The sequence below is a fragment of the Hevea brasiliensis genome, chromosome 1, assembly GCF_030052815.1.
Source record: "Hevea brasiliensis isolate MT/VB/25A 57/8 chromosome 1, ASM3005281v1, whole genome shotgun sequence".
Lineage (NCBI taxonomy): Eukaryota > Viridiplantae > Streptophyta > Magnoliopsida > Malpighiales > Euphorbiaceae > Hevea > Hevea brasiliensis.
In genome coordinates, this window is record NC_079493.1 from 1106303 (window position 1) to 1117840 (window position 11538).

At 32.7% G+C, this 11538-nt stretch overlaps 2 protein-coding genes and 1 long non-coding RNA gene across 10 annotated transcripts; 2 read left to right on the forward strand and 1 right to left on the reverse strand.

The window, feature by feature from the left end:
• Nucleotides 1–417: 417 nt before the first annotated feature.
• Nucleotides 418–6354, reverse strand: LOC110635013 (histone deacetylase 9). Of its 2 annotated transcripts, XM_021784193.2 has the most exons (14): nt 6177–6352; nt 5648–5760; nt 5437–5554; nt 4269–4343; nt 3974–4193; nt 3302–3365; nt 2808–2900; nt 2599–2707; nt 2368–2417; nt 2202–2292; nt 1817–1887; nt 1520–1618; nt 783–849; nt 418–645 (listed from the first exon to the last, which is right to left on the reverse strand). In XM_021784193.2, exons 1-14 carry the CDS (start codon nt 6211–6213, stop codon nt 560–562), a joined length of 1293 nt encoding a protein of 430 aa, XP_021639885.2. In that variant the 5' UTR covers nt 6214–6352; the 3' UTR covers nt 418–559. The 2 variants fall into 2 exon arrangements, with proteins under 2 accessions (XP_021639885.2, XP_057988483.1); XM_058132500.1 differs by lacking the exons at nt 418–645; nt 783–849 and adding an exon at nt 1218–1424 and having other exon boundaries at nt 6177–6354.
• Nucleotides 6355–6830: 476 nt separating this feature from the next.
• LOC110634981 (uncharacterized) lies at nt 6831–8729 on the forward strand. 7 transcript variants are annotated; one of them, XM_058132597.1, is made up of 4 exons: nt 6834–7045; nt 7916–8077; nt 8189–8240; nt 8537–8729. In XM_058132597.1, exons 2-3 carry the CDS (start codon nt 7922–7924, stop codon nt 8234–8236), a joined length of 204 nt encoding a protein of 67 aa, XP_057988580.1. In that variant the 5' UTR covers nt 6834–7045; nt 7916–7921; the 3' UTR covers nt 8237–8240; nt 8537–8729. The 7 variants fall into 7 exon arrangements, with proteins under 7 accessions (XP_057988645.1, XP_057988673.1, XP_021639844.1 ...); XM_021784153.2 differs by having other exon boundaries at nt 6835–7045; nt 8550–8729; XM_058132662.1 differs by lacking the exon at nt 8537–8729 and having other exon boundaries at nt 6831–7045; nt 7865–8077; nt 8189–8513.
• Nucleotides 8730–10012: 1283 nt separating this feature from the next.
• On the forward strand, nt 10013–11158 carry LOC131178388 (uncharacterized). Its single transcript, XR_009147448.1, has 2 exons — nt 10013–11008; nt 11115–11158. It is a non-coding gene; the product is annotated as an uncharacterized LOC131178388 (long non-coding RNA).
• The last annotated feature ends 380 nt before the right edge of the window (nt 11159–11538 follow it).

Sequence of the window (11538 nt, forward strand, 5' to 3'; positions counted from 1 at the left end):
ATAACTAATATTACCAAATAGTCTTCATATAATCTCTTCAATATATAATATTTATTTAATCCCTATATCTCATATATTTCTTTTTCCTAATATACATTTACTATATAATAAAAATAATGCTCTATTTAAAAAAAAAATAAATAAAAAATTCAAATTTGAGATTTGCTCTTAGAAGTGAAAAAGACCAATCAATCTACTCACAATTAGCACTAAGGTATATTTATTAACATAAAATTGAAAATATATGTAACTACAAAGAAAAAACTCTGTTCAAAATCTCTTTTAAGACCGCTTCTCCTCACAGGATATCTTTAATATCATTTTTCACAAACAAGACCATGTTTTTGCTTCATTTAAATTAATGGGATTTTTATACACAAATCTGCACCACGTGGAAAGGTCTTATGACACAATCTGTTGAAACCAATTGAAGATAATCTTAAAGAAATAGCCAAATAGGGAGCATACCAGGTATGGCAATAAATTTGAATATAAGTTACACTTTTCCTTCTAAAAGCTAATCCTCCTATTCAGAGCAAAAAATAAGAACAGGTTCACTTCAGGGAACATCCATGTTATGATCATTATCATTGTCCCCTTCATAATATTCATCATCTCGCTGGATATGCTTGTCTTGAGTATGCTCTGAAACGACAATTTATGGTCACTTGGTAATGAGAAATTTGAGGAAAATTCAAGGGCTCAAAAAGTGTGCAAGTGTGCGGCAACAATATGAAATATCATGGTATGGTCATCTTTGGATAGTTTTGAAAATCACTTACGATCCATGCGTTCATCCGGGTTTTGCTCATCTTCATCAAAATCAGGAATGTAAAAGTCGGGTGGAACCTGCAATACAGATCATTGTTGTCATTCTAATAATATATATATATTTTTTTAAATTCCACTCTAACCAGAAGTCAAAATTCAAAATGGCATCTAAAGCTTTTCTACTATGTTCTTTTCTCCATTCACAAGTAGCTACTTGGGTATCAACTATGAATTCTGTTATCATAATAACAAGTTATTTCTTTATTACAAGCCACATATCTTCCAGGATTTTATTAAAATAGTGTCCTTTTACTCCTTCAATTGCAGGAATTATGTACCATCATCGAAGATGGGATCATGACTTCATTTACAATTAACATTCACAAAATATATAATTTCTCTGGTGCAAAGCATGAGGCGATGAAAATTTTGGAAGAAACAAAAAATTAACAAATCATGATCAAGGCTTATCCTACTTTAATTACGTAAACCAGAGTTTCAGGCAGACATCTGTCAAAGCCAGTAAAAGGGCAATTAACTAGTTAAGTTCAAAGCTGCATATGAACAATGTGAGAGCAAATTTGTGTTGTAGACCACCTGGGATCCTGCTGTTCATACCAAAATAGTTACCAAGGCCCACGGACTTGAAATAGCTTTAGAAAAAAAAAAGCATCATGATAGTAATTAAGCGCTTCATATTGGTTAATTAATCTTGAATTGGTTTGGCAAATGCTTGCATAATACTCACCTCCTGCATTTGTACACCTGGAGCATGTTGTATGCAACGAAGATTTTCCAGAACTTGCATTTTGATCGTGCTAATGTAAGATTTGCTATTTAAATTCTCCTGCTTAGTCAACCAAAACAGGAGAAAGATAGATTAGGATGGCTGTAAGATTTCAAGATTCCATTACACAACATAAAATCCTAACAATTTTCATGTAGTCATACAACAGATTTAGCAACCAGATTGGCAGAAATAACAATTAACTCCTTAATATAAGCAAGACAAGCAATCACATGAAGTTTTTGTAAGGCTACATACTATTTGTCCACCTGGAATCTTCAATGAATACTCAGGGGCAAAATATTTGATATACTCGTTATCTGGGATCTCTGCCAAAAACATTTAGTTAAAAATAAAACTTCCATCATTAGGGGGAAAATAAAAAGAAAAAAAAAAGAAGGAAAGGAACCTAAACCATATGGAGATTCGGAAAAGTACTCAAAGCAAATATGCTTTTGACATACTTATTCAGAGGGTAGCCATAACACCATGAATCAGCCAAAATATTTTAAGTATTGCTTTCAATGTCTGCGTGGACACACCCACACCCACACCCACACAGAGAGAAAGACAGAGAGAGAGAGAGAGAGAGAGAGAGAGAGCAAAGCAAACAAGCCTTTCCAAAAATATCATATAAGCATACCGTTGGGTAGTTCTGTATCTAAAAGAACTCCTGTTTCAACAGTCCAACATCGAGCAACATTCTCTTTTGTGTATCCACCACCTCCAGTAACCTACAGGACAAATTTCCACTCTAAGATTGCAAAAACAAACGCACAAGAAGTAGAAATGGACAGATAAAAACGTACCAGCAAAGGCAAATTGAATTTCTTCACAAACCTAACACATTCAGCATGCCCTGCAAGAAATATCACAATAGCAACACAACAAAACTTCACTCTTGAAACTAGGCTATATAATCTAGATCAAACTCAGTATCATCAACAGAAGAACAAAGGACAAGTAAAAATTGCTGCATGGTTGGACAACTCCTGGAAGGGAAGAAAAAGAGTGTGCTTCAATTACGAGTAGATATGCACCATCAATAGAGAGGTTGAAACAGCCCAAGCGGTCTCTAGCTAAAGAATCTGCTCCACACTGAAGAACTATCACACCTGGCAGATATGTTTCTACCACCTTGGAAATAATCTACAAAATAGGTAAAAGCAAGCAAAACATTTAAACTTGACACCTTCAAGCAATAAACAAAAATTATTATGATTTGAATTAGCTTTTTACCATAACTTACAGTTTTAAAAAGCCGGGTGAAGCTGGTGTCATCTATTCCATCCTTCAGGGGAACATTTATAGCATAAAACTTTCCTTCTCTTTCTCCTACATCCTTCAATACAAACCATATCAACATTTTGCCCCAAGTTTAACATGAAAAGAACAGGCAATAAATAAGAATCAGATTTTCAGTTCCAAACATTTTTAAGTTCCTAACAAGTCTCACCAATAACAAGGTATTTATTATATATTCTAGAACCCTATAACGCATAAAATAGTTATATTACAAATAGGCTCAAAACAAACAAATAAAAAATATATATATATATATATATATATCTCTAGACACAATGACTTCTTCCTATAGTCTATTCCAATCCTACCATCATAAACACAAATTAAGCAGGTCACCAGTTCTAGCTTAAACTGCAGAAACCACAGATTAACACCTGTCAGTCTGTCACAATGACTTTTTCCAATAATTAATATAATTACAAAGCATTAAACGATCACCTTAACATCTCCAGTTCCAGGAAAGAACAAATCCCCGTACTTGTGAAAACTCACAGTCATCACCCTGTCATATCAAACTTCATCCACTTAATTAGAGTACAAACTCAAGGGGCAAAAGAAAGACAAAACAGACAATGGCATGCCTATTAATTAAAATGGCCATACGTTATCTTTCAGCAAGTATATTTTCTGAAATAAACTGTATTTCCTTCAATTAGTTTGGTCAAGGCTATCAAATTACAAACTTATTTATCCAATACAAATACATGTGATATATGAAGAAATGAAGTAACAAATGGAATCATGTGGAAAGTATGTTTCTTAATAACTCCTATTTAACAAACTTAATACAATAATCTTGACCAACTATAACAGCTATATGTGTGAAATGAATTTTAGAGTGGCAAAAATACAGTCATAGGCTGAGACTGAGACCATGTGATTGCTAATAGACAATGACTAATATTAAATGCAATAGCCTGCTAAGACTATCTGAAATATAAATCCATCTTCGTACTTCCTATATCAACGTAATCAAAGACTATGTAGTGAACTTCTATATCCACAAAAATTTGACTCCAGTAGCAATGGCCAACAAATAATATAAATTCAAATATAAGTTTCCCATGGCTTTACTAATCTATTCATAATACAATAAGAAAGTTCCAGTACCTGTCAGTGAAATAAAAGGCCTCTTCAACACCATCACCATGATGTACGTCTATATCAATGTATAAAACACGTGCATGATATTTCAGAAGCTCCAAAATTCCCAAAACTAAGTCGTTGATGTAACAAAATCCAGATGCCTCACACTTCTTGGCATGGTGTAAACCACCAGCCCAATTTATAGCAATGTCACATAGTTGATTGTTTAATCTACGTGCAGCATCTGTTAGCAATTATCAATCAGCATTTCAAGGTTGAACAATATATTTAACCTAAGCAGCATCATGATCTCTCTTACCTATTGTTCCACCAGCATAAATTTGACAAAATTCGAATAGATTTTCAAAGACAGGACAATCTTCTCCAAGATTATCTGAGGAAAAGATAAGATGGTAAGTGAAACTTGTAAGCAAGCCATGAAAATATAACTAAATGTGAAGTTGCACAAGATGGGGAAAAATAGAATACGAAACATCTGCTACATAACAAAGGAGAAACTTACATAGAAAACCTCATCAAAGTGTTCAAAATGTTTGGTGGACTACAAGAGTACAATAATATTAATATATACTCAGCAGTCAGCACTACAAGCTCACCAACATTCCTAGTAGCTAAAGGCAAGCCTGACGCACAAGCTTATATGGGCACCCTAGTGTCGTAACCTGCAAAAGGTTAGGCCCGCACTATGCATATTTTGGTTTTTTTTTTTTTTTTCAAATGTTGCTTCACCTATAGATTTCCACCACTGATTTTACATTGTATCAGAGCTTAAAGTGTTCTCATGCTCACAAAATCAAATTAAAACAACAAAAGAAAGAAGCCAACATTAGATGAGAAATCAGAACCATTATACAGGAGGAGAAAACAGGCTGACGCTGGTTAAGGTTCGCTTCCAGTGACAAACTTCTGCATAAAATGAGCTCTTGCTCCTCAATACACCTAGAAGTTGCACCTTTAATAACTATGCTGGCAATAGGCCAGAAGCATTACCTAAGACACAAATACCACCTGCAATAACCTAAACGTGTCATCTAACCATCTAAAACCCCCCAAACCCTGTAAAACTTTCTTTCCCTTAACTGTACAAGCTACCAATAAGACTATTAGCTAACAATATACCAAACTTATTTCCTCCTGTAATCCACTCAATTAGCACATAAATTATGGATTACTGGTGGTTATAAATGAGAGACAAAGTAATTTCACATCAACACACAGCACCGCACTAGAAATGATGAATCAAAATCAAGTCCAGGCTGCTAAAGTACCAAAACTGAAAGTGCTATAGGTATATGACACCCAATTCAGCAGTCAATCAAGTTAATAATACATTGGCAACTACTAAACCTCGTTGAACTTTAACATTTACAACTGCCAGTACTTCACAAAATGCGTTCTATGAGTAAATTTAATAACTCAAGAATACAATTGAAAAAATGATTTAAAATTCAGAAAACAGGACATACATCTTGCCAATTCATTTGCAAACAGGTGTTGAGTATCTGGGGAAATCCGGTGTAAAAATTCAACATAGTCAGCTGAATGGAACTGTGCAAGCTCAACAGGATATGCCTTGTGAGGCCGCTGCATTACACAAAAAATCCCATGTTCTGCAAAAGTTACAGGGAAAAGAAAACAGACTAGAAAAATGAGAAATTTTAAAATTTGATAACTAACGTAAATCTCCATCTTCTTATGGAGCTCGTAGGAGAGAACAAGATGGTGAGTCATACAAAGCCGGTGAGGCTTCATTGGATGGTTCGGCCCAAAGTAAACGCTACCCACATCCCCTGCAATATCAATCCCAGTTATGCAATGGATTAGAAAAAGCAACTCCATCAAAATAATCACACAGAAAAAAGAGAAACTCAGCACAACATTGAAGGCTGCATTACTATTATGAAAACACAGGAAAAAAATAAATGATAAGAAAATCCCAGAATTTATAATTATTTAACTATTCTTGTTTCCAAAATCGAATACTATTGCTATTTAAACAGTTTCGTAAGCTAAGCTTAGTTTCACCATGGCTTTCGACTTTAAGCCAAGGATTTTAATCCCAGTCAATTTCTAAGCTTATCCTTGCAAGAAAACTGAGCAAAAACGTATACACGCAAGTGTTTCACGATATCTACAGAGAGAGAGGTGAAGCTAGAGAAAGCTAGGGTTTTGGTGTAGAGAGAAAAGGAGAGACAGATAGATGTACCGTCGTAGAAGTAAGAAATTCTGTCCTTAGAGCGCATTTTTAGAGAAGCTTTTTAGTTGAAGAGCAAAGAAGATGGCTATGTAGACTCGGCCATGGTAAGAGGCCGAGAAGAGAAGACGGGGAGGACGATGAAACGATCGAGATTAGTCATCGGTTATGCACACCAAATCGCCACGATTAGTCTTATTTTGGTTTTTGGTTTGGTTATTCTTCGAAACGGTTTGATTCAGTAATTGATTTGAGAAATTTTAATTATTTTAATTTAGTTCAATAATTTTTAAAAATTAAAATATATAAATTTAATCAAGATTTGATTAATTTGATCGCGATTAATCACTGATTCAAAGTGACTAGTAATTAGTTTAAATTACGTAATAAGAATTTAATTTAATTATTTTAAATTAATTTTTAAAATATAATTTTTTAAATAAAAAAATTATTTTAAATAAATAAAAAATTAAGTACAGTTATAAAAGATTTAATTTAATATAATTTTTTTATATATAATTTATTTCAAACGAAATTGCCCTAAAATCACTAGATTCAATTTGTCCCCGATAAAAAAGGGGAAATTACTTGCAACGTGAAATAGTGAATTTTGCCGCCATTAATCAAAGCGCACCGTTTTTCGAGCCTGAAATAAAAGTAGCGATGGATGACATGGCAGCTATTGTCATCACCGTATGCAGCATTACCGGACGGACCCCAAAGGCCCCAAACCCTACCCATTCAATTTCGCCGACCTCGATCTGTAATCTACAATGCAATCAACGTCCTTGTTGCTCAGCAGACTCTGGTTTCCCTAAACATCGTTCTCTCATTCTCTATCGCGACAGGTTCTCTCGGCTCTCAGCTTCTTAATCTCACATGTTAGTTTCTCTATCGCTCTTCCTTGTTTCCGATGAGCATATATGATCAACCAGTTATCTGCCTTTAGATCTAGGGTTATTCTGAATATTTGATCGTTGTGAGATTTGTGATATTCATGATTGTTTCTTGAACTGATTGGATTTTGCTTGGTCGGGCTTTATCTGTTCGTGCGATGGTGATTTTGTTGATTCTATTTATTGTTGTGTATTTGTGATAATTCTGTGTCGATGATCCTTTAGGAGAATGGTACCAAGAAAATCCATGATTAGTTTTTTTGAACTCTTATCTAATGTACACTGTTACATAGTCAATGGGATTCTTGAGATTTGTGGAACGGATGATTTGGGACTTCCATGATTTGTGCCATAGATCAATATCTTTTATTATTTTGGTTGGAAGAATTTAAAGCACTTTCTGCTACCATTTCTTTGGTAACCATAATGATGTAGGAAACTGAGCTGCACATGGTGTGCATGATATAAACATGTTTGTAAATGAGGCTAGTGTCTGTAGAATGACACATAGAATTGGCTTTTTTTGTTTATGAGACATAGTGAATGAAAGCATGAAACTGTGCCCATGGGATTCAGGAGAGAGTGTACTGTTATTGAGATGGGTAAATTTGCTTTTCGGGAAACATATAGAAATTTTTTTTTTTTTTTTTGGGGTGAAATGGAATTTTGAGCTCATATTGAATGGTCATTTTTCTTTTATAAATGCATGACAATGATTTTCTCTGCCTTCAGTTATGTTCCGTTTCATTATGTTCTTAAATAAGGCTTTGTTTGTTTATACTGATCTCTCTTATTCAATAAAAGAACGTGGAAAAACTATGTTAATATTAGGATTGCCCTTCTTCCAACTTCCAGTGTACAATGTCGGAAACCCCTTTTCGACTGCGGGAGAAGCTTCTTGAGAAGCAGAGATATTTCCAAAGCATCCACAAACACACATATTTGAAAGGACCTTATGATAAGATCACCTCTGTCGCAATTCCTGTAGCTTTGGCAGCCAGCTCAATATACCTTATTGTGAGTCTATTTCTATTCTACTTACCAACTGCTAACCATTTTCTAGTCTCTACCTAGTACCTACATAAAACTGTTTGTGTAATATGACCTTCAAACCTTATGTGTTCTCAGGGACGAGGGATCTATAACATGTCTCATGGGATTGGGAAGAAAGAATGAGGAGGTATCTTGTTTAATGAATAATGGGCGTCATGTTGATTTCTGTTCATATTTTAAAGGATTATTTGCTCTTGCACGGGGACTAGTTGTGTTTGAAGAGTTTCTTTTGTTTAGTGCCTCAAATAATTGCATAGATGAAGACTTCTAGCTACCAACGGAAGTTGACACTTCACTGTTGATGGTTTATATTTTCCCAGTCATTAATGCTGCATAATTAAATTGCAAGATTGATGCATTTGCTTGTATCCCCTTTTCAATTAAAGTATTTTGCTTGGTATTGTGGGAGTTAAAACTGTATAGCCTTGCTGTGCAGGCTAATGCCGTTCATGCTTCTAGTTGGTGTGACATGGAGTGAATGCTTTCAGTGTTTCTGGGCTCGATGCAATCCAATAAGAGTTGATGCAGTGGATGACCAATTCGATCGACATTTCATTAACTTTGTTATTGATAAAAATATTGAAAAATATTAATGGAGTTTAAATTTTGATTTTAATTTAAATTTAATTTATTTTAATTATAATTTTAAAAAGAAAAGAATAAGCGTCAAAACTAATTGTATTAACGTTTTCAAATGGCTAGCTGTTTAATCATTTTAAGGTTGTGAAATATTAGTTTAATCATTATTTTTCATCATTTAATTATGTTGGAAATTAATTTCGAATCTTTGAATTATAATTTTTTTATATTATTTTCTTTTATATCATTGTAAGTATCTTCCTTTCTATTTTCAATCATTTAAACACTACTTTATCATAATTTTGCGTTAAAGCATTAATCCTTTCAACACTACTTTATTATAATTTTGTGTTAAAATATTTTTGGGTTAATCAAATTAATCCAAATTTAATTGTTAATTAACTCTCAATTTTGAAAGTAGTTTGAAATTTTATGTAAGTTAAAATGAATTGACAAAATTGTTAATTAAATTTTGTATTTTTTAACTTTTACTAATTGTATTCTATCATTTTGTTAGTGGTGGGGTAGAATTGATAGAGTTAAAAAGTTTAGAGATTAATAAATAATTTTTATAATACGACTAGAATTGAAAATTTTGAGAATTAAAGAGTTTCTTTTTGCAATTATCTCTTGAATTTACATGAATGAAAATTATTCACAACCAATTGAAATCCATGATTATATATGGATTGTGTTGGTTTCTATTGGGCATCAGTAACATTAAAAAAAAAAAAATAGTTTCATTGGATTTTTTATCCGTTCACACCCCTAAAGTAACATGAAAGTAATTAGTATAGAAAAAAATTGTGACCTTTGATTATTGATATGAAATTGGTTTCGAATATAATTAAAGGGTGAAAAATAATTTATACAGCTAACTTTAATTCTTAATTTTTAATTAATTATGTATAACTTTATAGTAAATATTTAAGAAAATTTATTTTTTAGTCTTTAGATAATGTTAGGGATAATAATATATAAAATATATGTAAAAAATTATCTACATAATATATTTATAATTAATAATTTATATATGAAAATTTAATAATTTTTGAATAAATTGCTAAAAAATCACCATGTACTTTTTTAAAATTGTACTCTATACTAATTAAATTGTTAATTAAATTCTATATTTTGATTTATTGTACCTTATTATTGGCGTGGCGTGAAATGACATTGGACGTGATTTCTCATTAGTAAAATAACTGTTTTGTTAATTATAAGGTAGAATTGTTATTGCTAAAAATTTAAAATTTAATTAGAAATTTTTATAATATAGAGTATAATTGTAAAATTTGAAAAGTATTATTATCACTAAATTTAAATGAAGGATATATATATATATAATTAATTAATTAATTAATTAAAAGTTGTATAATTAAGAAATAGTTAATATGCATGTTATATGATATATTGTGTTTTAATAATAATTTTAAAATTTAAATAGTAATTTAATACAATTTTTTGTGAAAATAATTATATAAAATTGCTTCAAAATCTAAACTCAAATTGGAATTGCCCTGAATCCAAATATCTGAAGTTCAATCATACTAAAATTTTGATTTTGATTTGATTTTGATCTCGAATTCGTAATAGAAGCCACAGTTGTCCCACCATAACAATATTTATACTGCCTCTTTAAACCACCACAGTTATGTAGTTTGTTATTTGATTTCTCCATATCAATTAGGGTTTTACACTTTCATTGTAAATTAACAACAATATGAGGGAAATGAGCCTTTAAAAGGAAATTCTAGTATCATGCATAAAATGAAGCGTAGAGGGAAATTTGAAAATAACACATAGGAAAGATGGCATTCCAAATATCCTAAATTGATTCTTCTTCCAATACTACATCATTAGCACTCCACAAAAAGGTTCCAAGGATCTCTACTTCCCAACCCAATAATCCCATAGCTTTATAACTCAATGCAAACCTTGTTTCTGGAAACAACACTGGTCAATGCCATCCGGTTCTCTGTGACAATTATTATTGGAGTCATGTTTGGTGTTATCTTCTGGAACAAAGGAGGCCAGAAGTGTGTATGCAACTTTTAGTTTTCTAACACTTCCCAATTATGCTTTCACTAATTTGTATACTGTATACTTACATGGATTCTGTTTGCATCTTCCCTGTTAACAGAAAAACAAGACAGGAACTGACCAATCTGCTTGGAGCTACCTATGCTGCTATCCTTTTCCTAGGAGCTAGCAATGCTTCTGCTGTGTAATCTGTTGTGGCAGTAGAGAGAACAGTTTTCTATCTTGAGAGAGCAGGCAGGGATATATTCAGAGTTGCCTTGTGCATTTGCTCAGGTAAGAAATAGGAAAATAATCCTAGTATTAATGCGTGTCTACGTCTTTTTAGGATATCATATCTTACATTGTGTGTTTTGTAATTATCTGTACTTATGTGCCACAGGTGGCTACAGAGACTATTTATGTTGCAATCCAAACCTTTGTTTATGCTCTTCTTTTGTACTCAATGATTGGGAATGAGTGGGAGGTGGACAATCTTCTATTTCTACTACTTCATGTGCTTTTACCTACTTTCTCCATGGATTGAATGATGGTTGTTGCCCTGACTCCTGGCCATCAAATTGCTGCAATTGTTATGTGCTTCTGGAACTTGTTCTCTGGTTTTCTCATCCCCGGGCCATTATGTAACTTGAAACTCAGTTTGAAAGTAAGTTAAAGGTGGAGTATGATTCATTAGAAGCATCTGCAAAACTGCGTTGTTTAGGCTTGAAGCTAGAAGTAATGGGAGAACTGAGCATGAATATTACCAGAACTATGAATATTGTCATTCAGTGCTTGACATATACGATTCAGAATTTTCTCATTAG

What these genes read in the sequence shown, in the direction of transcription:
- LOC110635013 (XM_021784193.2), bottom strand. Translation starts at nt 6,213, where the DNA reads ATGCGCTCTAAGGACAGAATTTCTTACTTCTACGACG. An exon ending in TTTCAACCTCTCTATTGATG is followed by an intron (nt 2,418 to 2,598) that starts GTGCATATCTAC and finishes TATTTCTTGCAG; the next exon opens with GGCATGCTGAATGTGTTAGG. An exon ending in AGATACAGAACTACCCAACG is followed by an intron (nt 1,888 to 2,201) that starts GTATGCTTATAT and finishes TGTTTTTGGCAG; the next exon opens with AGATCCCAGATAACGAGTAT.
- LOC110634981 (XM_058132662.1), top strand. Translation starts at nt 7,922, where the DNA reads ATGTCGGAAACCCCTTTTCGACTGCGGGAGAAGCTTCTTGAGAAGCAG. An exon ending in CCAGCTCAATATACCTTATT is followed by an intron (nt 8,078 to 8,188) that starts GTGAGTCTATTT and finishes ATGTGTTCTCAG; the next exon opens with GGACGAGGGATCTATAACAT.